This window comes from Vipera berus, assembly GCF_964194415.1.
Source record: "Vipera berus genome assembly, chromosome: 1".
Classification (NCBI taxonomy): Eukaryota; Metazoa; Chordata; class Lepidosauria; order Squamata; family Viperidae; genus Vipera; species Vipera berus.
The window spans coordinates 150,783,452-150,800,745 of record NC_138202.1 but is presented as its reverse complement, the minus strand read 5'-3'; the positions used below and the strand labels follow the sequence as shown (position 1 = coordinate 150,800,745).

At 40.0% G+C, this 17,294-nt stretch overlaps 1 protein-coding gene across 1 annotated transcript in view; it reads left to right on the top strand.

Moving 5' to 3' along the window:
- CCDC148 (coiled-coil domain containing 148) overlaps nucleotides 1-17,294 on the top strand; it is a gene marked incomplete at both ends in the record, with an annotated part of 134,734 nt that overhangs the window by 113,915 nt on the left and 3,525 nt on the right. Inside the window, one exon of the mRNA XM_081312605.1 lies at nucleotides 1,751-1,868. Within this exon, the coding sequence (XP_081168731.1) occupies nucleotides 1,751-1,868 (118 nt within the window). The remainder of the gene's footprint in view (nucleotides 1-1,750; nucleotides 1,869-17,294) is intronic.

Below are 17,294 nucleotides of genomic sequence, written 5' to 3'. Positions count from 1 at the left end.
AAGAGAAAGGAAGGAAGGAAGGAGGGAGGAAGGAAGGAGGGAGGGAGGAAGGGAGGGAGGGAGGGAGGGAGGGAGGGAGCGAGGGAGGGAGCGAGGAAGGAAGGAAAAGGTTGTGTTTCCCTTCTCCCCAGCTATTTATTTGCAGTTCTTTCAGATTCGAAACAAAGGATTTTAGTGCTTCAGGGGAACTTGTCTTCATAGAACTACTTTTGAGATCCACTAGTTAGTTCTATTTAAAGTGTTCACTTGTCAGTGCATATCTCAACAGACGTGTCAGGTGCCTGTTTCTGTGATTTCATGGGTAGTTGATCACAGACCATATTCATGATGTAAATGTCATATGAGAAATGAAGTTGTGAATTCTTCACTTGGTTTTCTTCCCTATATCATCTATATACTGTAGGTTCTTGAGAACATCCTCAGTTTTCAGGTCTCTTGAGTAATCCATAGTGCTTCAGCATGAAATCTAATTTTGAAGATACAATTAAACTCAAGAAAAAGTGAGCTAACGACATTGTAGAATTCCTTGGACATAGTACATGGAAATAAGGATCATTTATTTAAATCATTTGAAAGGATTCTCCTTTTTATCTGTTTTCCATTGACCTTGACTACTTTTAGAAATTATATAAAAATATTCTGCTTGGGATGCTATTAAACTCCAAGGACTTAGCTAGTAATAGATATCTATTCTGTCTCAAATAAAGATTCAGTTAAAATTAATAATACATTAGATATACCATAGTTTGAACCAGTAGAAGGAACCCTGATTTAACGGGATTATTTCATTGTTACACAACCCTCCTCTAATAGCTAACTGTAAATCACACTAAAACTAATTGTTGCTTAACTTTTATTTATTTAGTTTTATTTATATAGCCACCCATCTCACCAAAAGTGACTCTGGATGAAGCAGTAAACATCATTCCCTGTTTCAAAGGAATCATTTCTTGTTTAGAAGCAATTTTACCAATTTTGTAGCTATCTAAAGGTATAAAAAGTTCATCCTAACTATTTGCATGTAGCCTGGTATCATTTCATTAATTTCAGCGAGACTTACATACTTCCAATGTCACTATTTTGGATTAAGGCTGATATTTTGCTAGTAACATAAGTAGGGAATACAGTCAATAGTAAGAATATTTTTCAAATTAGCTAGTGGCTTTGAAATTTGCATATGGGCCTGTTTACATAAACATTTGTTGATAAGCCAGATGTTGGCTTGCCATGTTTTTTGATTTTTTTAATTTATTTTTTTATTTTAATTCCATTTATATCCCGCCCTTCTCCGAAGACTCAGGGTGGCTTACAAGCTTAGCAGTAGTTTGATCATAGGCATGGACCTGACTTTGTATGATTCTTCTTCAGTTACCAAGTATCAGTTAGTTATTTGGGTGTGGACTATGGTAGATGTGCAAAATTGCAATAAAATTTATCAGTGCATTGGGTGATAAGCCATCTAAATGCATTTGAAAACATTTATTTATTCATACACAAATAATGTTTACTACAAAATGAAAACATTTGTAGCCCAATCCTATGCATGCTTATTGAACTTATTATTTTTGCCTGAATAAATCTAAATACCATTGAAATTGTTACTGTAACATTAAGTTTCCTAGACAAATAACAGTTTATAATTCTTCTTTAACTAAGGTCTTAACTGTTCCTAATAGTTGGCTGAATAATAAAGTAATAAGAGAAGACAGATGAGTAATATGACATTGATTTTGTGATTTCTTGTTCAAAGAGTTCAGTTTAGGCAAAAGCTGTTGGAAAAGCGTTTGCTAGAGAAAAAAGTGGCAATCCTCAAGGAAGCCCAAGAAGAAGAAGACAGGAAGAAGCGCCTTGATGCTCTCAGGAAACAGGTATCTGCCCTGTCTGTCTTTATGTGCAATTAAGGTGCAGCCTAAAATTTAATTGAGACATCAATCTGCCACAAAATGAAAAGAGGAAAAATTCCTTCTCCTTTATAGCTCATTGTATATTTCATTGTGTATTTTGACATACAACATTGTTGTTATTTGAAATAATTACTCTTTGATTCTTAATATGTTCACATAGCAGAAGGCTTTGACCATTAATCTAGAACTAGACTTAATTATTTTCTACATGTGTGAAATTAACACAAAGCAAATTCTTGATTGCAATCAGTATGCTTTTTCCTTTTCTTTTTGTCTCTTTCCCCAGAGGTATAGAGGTATCCTTGGGTTGTAATACCATTCACAGAACTCTGGGTATTGGATAGTGTAAAAATGGTTTTCTACTTAGTAGTTCCTTCATTAGGGTATTGCTTGGTTGATCTTGATTGTGTTAATCCCTGATTATCTGTCGGTAGGATGATGGAGAAGGGGTGTTCTGGTCTATTGTTTTTTTTTAATCTTTTTTTTTTGGTTATATATATAGGCTCCTAGATTGGGGCTGAAAGGCAAAAGCAATAGTAGATTGCTCCGTCCCACATTTGGGTAGACCAGGTTGCTCTGTTAGACTGGTTTCACCAGAAAACACTTAATCTCTCCTCCCTGGTACAGCTGTCGCCTAGTGGTTAATACAGCTGCCTAATGTGCAGTCGGCCCAGGTTCAAATCTCAGAAGGGTATGGCTTCTAATGAGAGCTAAATAGCTTGAAATAGCTATACTAGTCTCCCTTTAATTCTTTGTCGGTAAATCTAAATTTAATGTGTGTGTGTGTGTGTGTGTGTGTGTGTGTGTGTACATTTCATAAATGCTTAATAAACAAAGTGCTGTCTGGGTCTTATCTTAATTTTATCTTTTTGAATGGTGTTTAAATGTGGCTTATCTCTGTGTGTCTGGTGATGGCTGATTTGTCTGAATGCCAAACTTCCAGAAATTCTCTAGTGTTTTTTGATTGTGCTTTGACTAAGATGTTTAGTTTCCCAGTTGAAATTATGGTTGAGTCTGTCTATGTATTGTGAGATTAAGGAGTTTCATCATATCTTCTGACTGCTAGTTGGTGCTCATGGTTGTGCTCTTCTATTTTCTGCCTTTCTCTCCGACATAGTGACTATTACAGCTCTTACACTCTATTTTGTATATGGATCTCGGGGTTATTTTTCCTTTCTGGGATCTTTTAGCTTACTTAAGGAAGTTTTGCTGGCCTTTACTTGATTTGCATGCTATGGTATTGCCATGTGGTACACCAAGGACTCCACAGTGCAATCCTGAAATATTTATATTCTCTTCTATAGCAACAGGATATTTTTATTCTGCACAAAAGGATCAAGTAAAGGCTAAAAGCAGGGCAATCTTGGCCCTTTTTTATGACTCGTGTACTTCAAATCCCAGAAATCCTGAGCCAGCCATGCTGAGGGGAAAGGGAGAGGTTTCCAAGCTGAACCATGCTGGCTCAAGAATTCTGGGAGTCGTAAAAGAGCCTGCACTAGAGGAGGACATTAAAATTATTTACAGGGTTACTTCTTTAGGAACTAAACTTTTAGAATCTAAAACAGCTAATTAAAAAAGCCAACAGGAAAGAACCTCAGATTTTTCATTTGCTTCTGTCTTTTGGAAGGTAAAATCAGATAACAAAATAATCTATTTCCTATGTTAACATCTCTGCAATGAAATCAATAAAGGTAACAGGAAAGAAATGAGAAACATTTTTCTCAATGTAATATGTCTAATTTAGCTGATGCCAGAAAAAAAATAGTATCTTTTGTACATACTCTTGAAAACTATTTTGAATCTAACCGTCTATTACAACTAAACCACTTTAAATTAAACAATTCTTAAGAATGAAATATTCTTAATTTGGACTTTACTTTTACTGTTTGGACTGTTGTGTGTTTTGAAAAATAGATTATTTAGAATCTAGTTATGTTGCACTTCAGTCTTTAAATAACCTAGTATATACATAACAATATATGATGTTTTCCATGGTGAGCTTAACATCAATAACAACATTTATTAAAAAGGCTAAAATAATTTCTGGTGGTATTATCTGTACATTAAAATTTTGTTTAGTCAATCTTTCACTTTTCACATTCTGGAAAAGCAGTGGTCATGTATCCTAGCAAAAGATGTTACATATGTAACAACTATCATCTGGTCTCCAAACTTCGCTTTCTTGCAAAGGTGGTTGAGAGCGTGGTGGCACTTCAGCTCCCTCTGTTCCTGGAGGAAACTGATTATCTGGACCCGTACCAATCGGGTTTCAGGCCTGGGTACAGCACGGAAACGGCATTGGTTGCGCTTGTGAATGATCTCTGCTGGGCTTGGGACAGGGGTTGTTCCTCTGTCCTAGTCCTATTAGACCTCTCAGCGGCTTTTGATACCATTGACCATGGTATCCTACTGCGGCGTCTCAGGGGGTTGGGAGTGGGGGGCACTGTTTTACAGTGGTTCTCTTTCTACCTCCTGGGCTGCTCGCAGTGGGTGTTGATGGGAGGGCAGAGGTCCGCCCCGAGGCCTCTCATTTGTGGAGTTCCTCAGGGGTCGGTCCTCTCTCCCCTCTTGTTCAACATCTATATGAAGCCGCTGGGTGAGCTCATTCATGGTTTCGGGGTGGGGTATCATCAGTATACTGATGATACCCAGCTTTTTCTTTCCACCCCGAACCAACCCAGTGATGCCCTCGACGTGATGTCCCGTTGCCTGGAGGCGGTCCGGGTTTGGATGGGGAGAAACAGGCTTCGTCTCAATCCTGCCAAGACTGAGTGGCTGTGCATACTGGCATCTCAGACTAACCAATCTTTTCCATCGTTAACTATGGGGGTGAGGTGTTACCCCCCGTTGATAGGGCCCGCAACTTGGGCGTCCTCCTGGATTCACGGCTCAGTTTGGAAGATCATATAGGAGCCGTGGCCAGGGGGGCTTTTGCCCAGGTTCACCTGGTGCGCCAGTTACGGCCCTATCTGGACCGAGATGCCCTACGCACAGTCACCCATGCGCCCGTGACCTCCCGGCTAGACTACTGCAATGCTTTCTACATGGGGCTGCCCCTGAGGACCACTCGGAGGCTTCAGCTGGTGCAGAATGCAGCCGCGCGAGTTGTGATGGGAGTCTCCCAATACTCCCATGTAACACCTCTTCTCCGCGAGCTGCATTGGCTTCCAGTTGCCCTCTGGGTGAGATTCAAGGTGCTGGTGATGACCTATAAAGCCCTAAATGGCATGGGCCCGGATTATCTAAGGGAGCACCTGCTGCCAGCGTCAATTTCCCATCGTCCTGTGCGCTCCCACAGGGAGGGCCTCCTCAGGGTACCGCCAGTCAAGGATTGCCGACGGGCGATTCCCAGGGGGAGGGCATTCTCTGTGCGCGCGCCTGCCCTATGGAATCAACTGCCAACAGAACTCCGGATTGCGCCCGACCTTCGTTCATTTCACCGGGACCTAAAAACCTGGCTCTTTGAGCTATCTGGTCTGGACTGAGGGGTTTAATGTTTTTAAATTGTGATTTTAATTTTTTGCAGCTAGACTTAATTTAATTTTATTTTAATTTTATATTGTATTGTTTTTAAATTTTGCCTTGTAAACCGCCCTGAGTCCTTTGGGAGTAGGGCGGTATATAAACCGAATTAATAAATAAATAATAAATTTGACATGCCTACTCTAGATAGTTGAATGCTCCAAAATAAATTCTAGACCAGGCCTGTACATGCAGCCTACCAAGCACCCTTGGACAGAGCACAGACTTTAAAAAAAAGTAATAAAATCATCACCACTGCCCTGAAAGTCATGTTGCCTAGTGCCTCCATGGCTTACCATGACCATGAACTCCAACACTGTAGATGTTCCTCTAGTCACCAAATCATTGATTAGCCCACCAGCATTCCTTTGCAGACCACAAAGATTTTTAATTTATCAGTGTGGGCCTTTCCCTTCTGCAAGTTGCACAGACCTCTCCTAGATTTTCTTCTTGCCTTTCTGAGTTAACTCCTTGGTCTGTCATTGAGCAAGAATTGACTTTGTAGGGAAGCATATTATCATTTGATGTATATTTAACATATGTTCTACCTTTATTTACTGATTATATAATATTTGTATGTAATCCACATGGCGAAGTTTGGGGCAACTTACAATATTTTTAAAATCATAAGATTAAAACATAAAAGCAGGGCTTTTTTTTCATAGAACGCTCAGAATGGCGTTCCGGCATCCTTTTTTGCACACACACACACACACACACACACAAAAAAGCTTTTGTGCAAGCTATGCTACTCCCTCTATTGGCTTTTGAAAGCCAATAGGAATTGCTGCTGAGCGTGCCAAAAGACCTGGGCGGCAAACGTTGCATCGGCAAGTTGTCTGCAGCGAAGGCGAGTTGGTAGGAACTTTGCATCCCTCCCTGCTGCCCAACTACACCATCTCAACTAGGTAAGTAAGAGAGAACAAGGAGGGGGAGGTAGGTTCTGCGGAGTCCATGTGCACTCCTTCCTTGTGCTCACCCGTGTCAGCCAAGCTGGTGGCCTACCTGGTGCTGGACCTGTGCCACCGTTGCCTCTCCCTGTGTGCCTAAGTGGCCGCCCTGCATCGCCTGGCCCGCCCCGCCTCCGCCGCCTGTCCTGCGCAGCCCTGCCATATAGAGCAGGCCCCACTGCTCCCACAGCACCAGCCGTGCTGGCTCTGGCCCGGGGGGCAGCTTACCACCAACATCCCTTGAACCCGTGACCACAGCAGCGCCGCCCCCCTACCTCCTCCCGCCAAGATGAGAGTTCCGGCACCTTTTTTTTTTTTTAGAAAAAAAGCACTGGCTAAAAGCAATAGCATTAGAGTGCTAAGTGTGTTCTCATATCTATAAATGTATTTCTTTGTCCCTGTCTTCCTTCCTTACATGTGTTTATGCTCTTTGGCAGCAAGATTTATATTGATTAAAGTAAAAAGAATGAAATGTATATAATTTTGCGATCCAGGCTAGTCCAGTGGTTGGAAGAAGTCTTTCCAATGCTTAATTTTCAAAGGAAATATTTGTATATTTGGAACGAATATATCTCATTTCCCAGTTAGTCACTTTTCTTACAAACAACAAGTTCTTTTTCAAAATCAACAATATTCTGACACTATGATGTTTATATATGTATATATTTCTGATATTGTCAGATCTTCCCATTATGAGTCAGACAAACTTTGTAAAAGTTTTCCTTTGGTACAATTTGAACCTCAAACATTTTTATAGCTGCAGAGGCTATGTAGTGTTGCCTGCTGAGTCTTAGGCAATGCAAGTGCCTAAGTAGAATATTGCAAGTGCCCAGTAGAATATTGCTACGAAATTGCATCAGAATCTGCAGTTACTGTTTCTGACTAATGCTGAAATGTACATCTGCTGGGTTTGTAGAATCTGTAATCCCTAAAAAAAAGAAAAACAATCCAGTCCATTGCTCCTGCAGCAAGCATGCTTCTTCACCCTTCTCATTTAAGAAATGTCATAGATATAAGTCCTGTTACTTGAAATCTTTGATAATTTGAGGTTTAACAGTCCAGTTCCATGAATATTTACCCAAAAATACGTTTCATTGTATTTAATAGTTCTTAATTCATGTTAATGAACATTGAGCTACAGCCATCAAAGCATTACAAGGCGTAGCAGTTGGGGATTGGCAGAAAATGCCTGGTCACTTCATTTGCAACCATTCAGAAAGAAACATGCTACATGCATCTGGAGATGCTTTTCCAGTGGTCACAAAGAGCTTAGATGATTGTGGTACCCAAATATGACACTAGGCCAAGTAATCTTAGTTGGATGCATCTGACAATCAATAGTAATTCCTGTTTTTATAACCATTAGTATATTGAATTGGTTTGTATTAGGCATCTTAACTGTATGTAATGTTAGGTTGCCTTGTGTACTGTTACTAGATCAAAGATACTAAGTCATGGTCCCTCTGTTTGAAGATATAAGACGAGATAGAATCTAGTTTCTTTCCTGCCATCAAAGTGAACTCTTCTCTTTCTTTTTCTTCACATGGCATACATAGCTGTTCCATGTAAAATTCATTTCATTGTTGTCTAAACTGTGTTTTGCAACAATTGCTCTGTTTGTATGAATCTGCTGGTGTAGAATTTTTGATGGTACTTTTTCAGCTTTTGACATTGTTTCTCTAATGGTAATATTGCACTGTCCTATTGCAGTATGCGGTGTAAAACAGCAGCAGCAGCTTGGTTTGGCTTGTTAATGTCGGCTTGTAATTTTTATATTTAACTGGTGGTTAAATTGTTCCTAGCTTTGGTCTGGACCATTGAGAAATACTTGCCAGTCGGCTTCCGGTTCCAAATTTCAGTGCAGCTAGATGTGCAAGGGAATCGCTCCTTGCATAGCCTGGATTTCTTCATTGGGGGCCCCCTATAAAGGGGTCAAAAGTCACCCTGTAGGGGTGATGAGTGGGGGAGATGTCTCTCCAGTCAGTGGTAGAAGGGCGGCGGCCCTCCTGTCGGCTTGGAGCTACTCTCTGAACTGAAGAAAGGATCGGCCATTCCCATGGCCCATCGTTTAGCCGTTTCCTGCCGAAGCCAAAAGCACAACAAAGCACTTGAAAGCACTTGAAAACTGGGTGAGAATTGCCTTCTTCTTTTCCTAATTGTCTACTTTGCCTGTCAAAAGCTTTCCGAATTTGCTTCCCCTTGCGAGGAGAAAGGGAAGGGATTTCTGTTTTTTCCCCCCACCCTCCTTAATAGCGGCCTTTGTGTACATTGGGAGAGAAAAGAAAAAGCCCTGTACTAAATGATACTGATTAATTAGACTTACTGCCTTTTTATTTTTGGCCCAAAGTTCCTATATTCACAGAAATGGACTATTCTACCTATTAGTATCCCCTTCATGGATTACTGCCTTGTCGTGGCGAAGGGGCTTGCGTAATTCAATGAAGCTATGAGCTATGCCGTGCAGGGCCACCCAAGACGGACAGGTCATAGCAGAGAGTTCTGACAAAACGTGATCCACTGGAGAAGGAAATGGCAAACCACTCCAGTATCTTTGCCATGAAAACCCTATGGACAGTACCAAAAGGCAAAACGATATGACGCTGGAAGATGAGCCCCTCAGGTCGGAAGGTGTCCAATATGCTACTGGGGAAGAGCAGAGGGCTAGTACTAGTAGCGCCAGAAAGAATGAAGCGACTGGGCCAAAGCCGAAAGGACGCTCAGCTGTGGATATGTCTGGTGGTGAAAGGAAAGTCCGATGCTGTAAAGATTTTTTCTCCATAGGAACCTGGAATGTAAGATCCATGAATCAAGGAAAACTGGATGTGGTCAAACAAGAGATGAGAAGACTGAACATTGACATCTTAGGTATCAGCGAACTAAAATGGACAGGAATGGGTGAATTTAATTCAGATGACCATCAGGTATACTACTGTGGGCAAGAATCCTTCAGAAGAAATGGAGTAGCCTTCATAGTCAATAAAAGAGTAGGAAAAGCAATACTGGGATACAATCCTCAAAATGACAGAATGATCTCAGTCCGAATCCAAGGCAAACCATTCAATATCACAGTAGTCCAGGTCTATGCCCCAACCACCAGTGCTGAAGAGGATGAAATTGACCAGTTCTATGAAGCACTACAGCACCTTATAGAACTAACACCAAAAAATGATGTTCTTATCATCATGGGGGATTGGAATGCTAAAGTAGGAAGCCAAAAGATAACTGGAATAACAGGCAAGTTTGGCCTTGGAGTGCAAAATGAAGCAGGGCACAGGCTGATAGAATTCTGTCAAGAGAATACAATGATCATAGCAAACACTCTTTTCCAACAACCCAAGAGACGGCTCTACACATGGACATCACCAGATGGTCAACACAGAAATCAGATTGACTATATGCTCTGCAGCCAAAGATGGAGAAGCTCTATACAGTCAGTAAAAACAAGACCAGGAGCTGACTGTGGCTCAGACCATGAGCTTCTCCTTGCAAAGTTTAGGCTTAAACTGAAGAAAGTAGGGAAAAGCACTAGGCCACTCAGGTATGAATTAAATCATATCCCTGTTGAATATACAGTAGAGGTGACAAATAGATTTAAGGAATTAGATCTGATAGACAGAGTGCCTGAAGAACTATGGACAGAGGTTCGCGACATTGTACAACAGGTAGCAACCAAAACCATCCCAAAGAAAAAGAAATGCAAGAAAGCAAAATGGCTGTCTGAGGAAGCTTTGCAAATAGCTGAGGAAAGGAGGGAAGCGAAAGGCAAGGGAGAAAAAGAAAGATACACCCAATTGAATGCAGAATTCCAGAGAATAGCTAGAAGAGATAAGAATGCCTTCTTAAATGAACAGTGCAAAGAAATAGAAGAAAATAATAGAATAGGGAGGACCAGAGATCTTTTCAAGAAAATTGGAGAAATGAAGGGAACGTTTAATGCAAAAATGGGCATGATAAAGGACCAAAATGGCAGGGACCTAACAGAGGCAGAAGAGATTAAGAAGAGGTGGCAAAATTACACAGAAGAACTATACAAGAATGAGCTTAACGTCCCTGATAATCACAATGAGGTGGTCACTGACCTCGAGCCAGACATCCTAGAATGTGAAGTGAAGTGGGCCTTAGAAAAGCTGAGCAACAACAAAGCTAGTGGAAGTGACAGTATTCCAGCTGAGCTATTCAAAATCTTAAAAGACAATGCAGTAAAAGTGCTACACTCAATTTGCCAGCAAATTTGGAAAACTCAACAATGGCCACAGGATTGGAAAAGATCAGTTTACATTCCAATTCCAAAGAAAGGCAGTGCCAAAGAATGTTCAAACTATCGCACCATTGCACTCATTTCTCATGCTAGTAAAGTCATGCTTAAAATCCTACAAGCTAGACTTCAGCAGTATGTGGATCGAGAACTACCAGAAGTGCAGGCAAGATTTCGAAGAGGCAGAGGAACTAGAGATCAAATTGCCAACATACGCTGGATCATGGAGAAAGCTAGGGAGTTCCAGAAAAACATCTACTTCTGCTTCATTGACTATGCTAAAGCCTTTGATTGTGTGGATCATAACAAACTGTGGCAAGTTCTTAAAGAGATGGGAGTACCAGACCATCTTATTTGTCTCTTGAGAAACCTATATGCGGGTCAAGAAGCAACAGTGAGAACTGGACACGGAACCACTGATTGGTTCAAAATTGGGAAAGGAGTCCGGCAAGGCTGTATACTGTCGCCCTGCCTATTTAACTTATATGCAGAGCACATCATGAGAAAGGCAGGGCTAGATGAATCAAAAGTTGGAATTAAGATTGCCGGAAGAAATATCAACAACCTAAGATACGCAGATGATACCACTCTAATGGCAGAAAGTGAAGAAGAACTAAAGAGCCTCTTGTTGCAGGTGAAGAAGGAGAGTGCAAAACTTGGGTTGAAACTTAACATTAAGAAAACCAAGATCATGGCATCTGGCCCTCTCAATTCCTGGCAAATAGATGGGGAAGAAATGGAGGTAGTGACAGATTTTATTTTCCTGGGCTCCAAGATCACTGCAGATGGGGACTGTAGCCAAGAAATTAAAAGACGCTTGCTCCTGGGGAGGAAAGCCATGGCAAATCTAGACAGCACACTAAAAAGCAGAGACATCACCCTGTCAACAAAAGTGCGTATAGTCAAGGCTATGGTCTTCCCAGTTGCAACGTATGGCAGTGAAAGTTGGACCATAAGAAAGGCTGAGCGCCAAAGAATTGAGGCCTTTGAACTGTGGTGCTGGAGAAGACTCCTGCGAGTCCCTTGGACCGCAAGGCGATCAAACCGGTCAGTCCTAGAGGAGATCAATCCTGACTGCTCTTTAGAAGGCCAGATCCTGAAGCTAAAACTCAAGTACTTTGGCCACCTAATGAGAAGGAAGGACTCACTGGAGAAGAGCCTAATGCTGGGAAAGATCGAGGGCAATAGAAGAAGGGGACGACAGAGAATGAGGTGGCTGGATGGAGTCACTGAAGCAGTAGGCGTGAGCTTAAATGGACTCCAGAAGATGGTAGAGGACAGGAAGGCCTGGAGGAATGTTGTCCATAGGGTCGCGATGGGTCGGACACGACTTCGCAGCTAACAACAACAACAACAACCTATTAGTATAAATAAATAAAAAGAAATAAGACTCTGTCTGAAAAGGATTTGAAGTACTCTGGGGAAATCTAGTGGCTAAGCCTGTTACAGCAAGTGTTTACATTTTGGACTAACCTTGGCTTTGAGATAAAAACCTGAAACAGCCTGAGATGAATGTGGCTTAGACTTGTGGAGGTGGACACTTACTGATTTTTGTTTGAAAAATAGCCTCCACTAAGGACTATTTATAAATACTACAAAATGGAGAATGATCAGCCACAAACCTTGCTTGACTATAACCTTATACTTGAAACAATCTATAGAGCCACTGAGATGTCTATCTCCAGGTTTAATAATTTACATGCCAACCTTAAGTCACAAATTGAAACCCAGACTGCAACTAAAGAACTTGCACTTCAGAATATAATAAAATTGGAAGATACTAATATTGAGACAGAGGAATATAAGCAACAACAACAAAGTACTGAAAAAACTAATATCCAAAACCTGACTTTACTCAAAAACCTACAGTTTTTAAAGTACAAGGAACTACTACTATGACAGACAATCTTAAAGACCAACAACAAACTAGGAAAACCTAATACTCAACTGCTGACCCTCGGTAAGGAGTCTACATTTTCAGAAGTACACTACATGCAAGATAGTGATGCCAACATAGAAGACGCCGAAGACCAACAAAGACAACCTGTGGAAAGCTTGGACAGTCAATTACTAACTATAAAACTGGATAAGATTTTCTACTCAAAACAGATCAACCCAGATGGAAGAAGAATCCAGATTGAACTGCAGACAGAAATGTCAGAGCAAATAAAGAGAGTGGAATTAACGTGGCAACAATATAATGACTATAACTGGTTCAATCTTTGTATATTGCTGATGGTTGGATGGCCTCTTCTGGTGCAAATAATTTGCATGCGAGTAAATGAAGACCTACTTGGCAATTTAAAGCCCTGGATCTGGAAACCCGACTGGCAAAAAAAAACCCTAGAGTTAGATTTAAAAAATGAATTCCTAGAGAATTATCGTAGGTCATTTTGTTAGCAATTAGTGACTTATTAGGGCCTGAAATAGAAAATATTCATGAGATAGAATTAAAATGTGTTTAAGTATTTATTAAGCCTATTCCAAATACTATAAATTTATTTATTGATAACCTTCTTGCTAACTTGCTTATGTATAAGTAGAAGTAGATTGATAAATTTAGACTCTCCAATTGGTAACTTGTGATGTATTAGGATATGAAATAAACAATGTTTATTAGGTAGAAGCTAGCTATTTAACTATTGGTGTATGTTAGATGATACAATCTTTGGTGTAATAAGATAAGGGAACTTTTGGTTGTGAATACTACTTGGGATGTTAAAGGTTAAACCTGGATACTATAATTAACATCAAAATTAGATAAAATTTAATAACAGGATATAGATATACCCTATCGAAATTGGATTGACAAAATCCTCTCTAATTGACCATGCTATTCCTAGAAATTTGTTACTTTAAATACGTTGTATTGAATGTTGAGGGAAATAGAGAAGGATGTTGTGATAAGGTAATCCGAACTATGTATTGAAAACTCTGTTACTCAGTTGATTACTACTCAGGTAGCATGATGCCTTCTTAACATATAGGTTGTAAGTTGAAAAACTAATAAAACTTGTTTTTTTAAAAAAGAGAAATACTTGCCAGTCATAGAGAAAATTAAATAGTTTCCTTTGGAGTCCAGATCCTTACTATTTTTTGGAGAAAACCACCAGCAGTTCTTCTTCAAGATGTTCCCTGGAGTAGCTGTTAGCTTTTGGGCAGCTTTTATCCGCTAAGTGCCAGTAGACACAACCCAGAATTTATTGACTTCCTCTGGCTGCTAAGTCAGAGAAGAAGATGCATGAAATCAGAAAATCATATGGCATCTTGATCAATTTTCCATCCTGGAGGGTATCATTATTATAGTGCAATGCAAATGATGAGAGCAGACTGGATTACTGAATTTTTATTTTAGAGCATCCTAGAGGATATTACAAAAGAAAGCAAATTTGCAGCATTAGAAATCAAAAACATTCGCCTGATGATTTAAAACCCTACACTTTTAAAACCAATAGCAGCAAAAACATCCCAAATTTTGGGTGGAAAGATGTGCTACGAGCAATTTATGAAGCTGACTTGACTGTGATTCCTAACGCACTGAGAAAGGTGGACATTCCTGACAAGGAGCCACACTTGATGAGGCCTTTGTATAGATAAGTTACTCATGAATATTGTCCATCATGGCTAAAGCCTCCTCCTGAAATATTGAAAGCTGGATTAGGACAGGCTAGGAGAGGCAATCTAAATGGCTCCCCAAGCTATTTAAGGCTGTAAAAGTCAGCTGTGAGGTAGACAAGGAAAATCAGCTAGGAAGCAAATAGGTAGCGCAGATCCTGGAGCGTACAGGTAATGCAGCAATAAAATGTCTCTCAGTAATCCACAGGCTATTACTGATTGCCAAATTTGGCAACAGCAGCAAAACAAATAATCTTGCATCAATTCTTTTTCTAAAAACCAAGCAGTGGCCTCTGGAGATGAAGCAGCAGTTGTTTTTCTGAATTTAAACTAAAAGCTATAGTTGCTCCGAACTGCCATCCTTGAATTTACGTGAAAGAAACTTGTCCTTTCAGAACTAGAATTTGGTCTCCAATCTGAACCAGATTTTTAAAATTACCTTTGACCAGCAAATGTAAACTACCGCATGCAGGTGGCCCTTATTTAATGAACACTTATTCAGCAACCATTTGAACTTAGAACAATATTGGATGAGTAGTAGCTTTGATCAGTCCTCACACTTATGTCAGTTTCCACATCTGTCATGGACATGTGATTGCGATCCGGGGGCCCAGCTCACAGTTACAGCATCCTATGATCATGCAATCATCATTTGCAACTTTTCCCAGCTTCCTACAAGCAAAGTCAATGAGTAAACCAGCAGGAAATCACAAATGGCAACAATGTGACGACCTCTCTTAATGACCCACAGTGGTACACTTAAAAACTTAGCAACTAGAAATGTCAGAATTTCCATTCTTAAGCATCACAGTCAACATGACATCGGGCTTTACAATCACGTTGCTTAGCAATGCAATTTTCGGTCTCAATTGCCATTGTTACCTAAGGGCTACCTGTATATGGAACATAGTCTCTGTTCACTTCTCCACACCCTTGTAGGAAGCTGTTGGGGTCTCAAAGTTTGTTGAAAACAACTCATTATCCTTTGCTGCTGCTGCTGGAATACATCCACTCCATAAAGCAGTAATTCTACAGAAATGTTCCTCTGATAATCTATGCATGCATTACCTTACTATTAACTTAATGCCACCTTTTACATTCCACATATTTTAAAGGCTACCTAACAAACGTGACAGTCACTGATGGCAAGTCACTTAAAGCTTGATTGTATTGCTTTGATATGAAAGCATTAGCCAAGGCAGGTTATAAAATTACTGCTCCCCAGTCATCTTTTCACAGGAGGCAGTCCACTTTAAAGAATCCACTTTAAAAAGAAAAAGAAAAAAAGAATGCTGCTATTAACCTCAGTTATAGGTTGAGCAGTTGATAGCATTTGGACAGCTTTCATTCTTCATGTGTCCTCCTCTTCCTGATGATATGGCAATAGAATGCAGAAATATATTAATTATTGGAGCCAATAAAACCATTTGTCTTATTAGAAAGACAAAAAGACGGATCCCTTGCCAGCAAAGAAAGCCACAGTCAAAATGCTCTCTTGCTCACTTCTTGGTCTTTTTTCCTCAGTCACTTGATTAGATATGTCAGGAACATTTCAGGTTGATTTATGTTCTACGTCCTTGCTAGTTTTCTTGCTGTCCAAATACCACCAGCCCGCATCTACATATACTGCATGACAAAACATTTCGGCAGCATAAAATGATTTGGGGCACAGCATGTAGCAAAATAAGACAGAAAGTGAGTGGGTAAATGACCCAGGGAAATCCAGGGTCAACGTACATGTTTCTCTGCATGGTGGCTGCCTAGCAACTCAACAAGTCCCTTTCTAAAGTGAGATGCTTTGCGGGGGTGGGGGGGTGTTTGTTATTGTTATCTGCATTTCCAGAATCGTAAAATCAGTTGCCTGACATCCACAGCTCTTATTTTAAATGGATGCCCTGGGAATACAGAGTTGAAAGGGGCAGTTCTTGGCCTCACCCATAGGCCAAAAGAACAAGAAGCTCATATTGTTATTAAAGCGAGAGAACCAGGAAGGGAAACTCAGTCCAGTCTTTGCTGCATGTAAATTGCTCCTTCATATTTCTTGGGTCTTTTTTTTCCAGGGAGGGGGGGGACTTGAGAAACAGATCTCCCTTCTTTTCATTCCAATCCTCCTCCCATTATCATCATCATCATCATCATCATGATAATAATAATGATATAATAATAATAATAATAATAATAATAATAATAATAATAATAATAATAATAATAATAATAATAATAATAATAAGAAGAAGAAGAAGAAGAAGAAGAAGAAGTTGGAAGGGACCTTGGAGGTCATCCAGTCCAACCCCCTGCTCAGGCAGGAAACCCTATACCATTTCAGACAAATGGCTGTCCAGTCTCTTCTTAAAACCTCCAGTGTTGGAGCATTCACAGCTTCTGGAGGCAGGTTGTTCCACTGGTTAATTGTTCTAACTGTCAGGAAGTTTCTCCTTAGTTCTAGGTTGCTTCTCTCCTTGACTAGTTTCCATCTGTTGCTTCTTGTCCTGCTTTCGGGTGCTTTGGGGAATAGCTAGACTCCCTCTTCTTTGTGGCAGCCCCTAAGATATTGGAACACTGCTAGCATGTCACCCCTCACTCTTCTCTTCGTTAAACTAGACATACCCAATTCCAGCAACCGTTCCCTATATGTTTTAGCCTCCAGTCCCCCAATCATCTTTGTTGCTCTTCTCTGTACCCTTTCTAGAGTCTCAACATCTTTTTGATCTTTTTGGACAGTAATCCTAAAGGCAGGATCTATTATTATTATTATTATTATTATTATTATTATTATTATTATTATTATTATTATTATTATTATTATTATTATTATTATTATTGGCACGAGCCACTTTGGAAATTATCTGAAAACATGGGATAACAGTATAATAATAAATAAATAACTTGCCCCAAATCTAGCCTCTGTTGCATAATGACAAGAAATTTTAGACTGCAAATTAAAGGAGATGGGGTATATTTAAGCAAAACATCCAATTGTTTATCAGGTGGTGTTTTTTTTTTGCATAAACATTTGCACTCCAGTCCGTGCAGATGAAAACGTGAAAA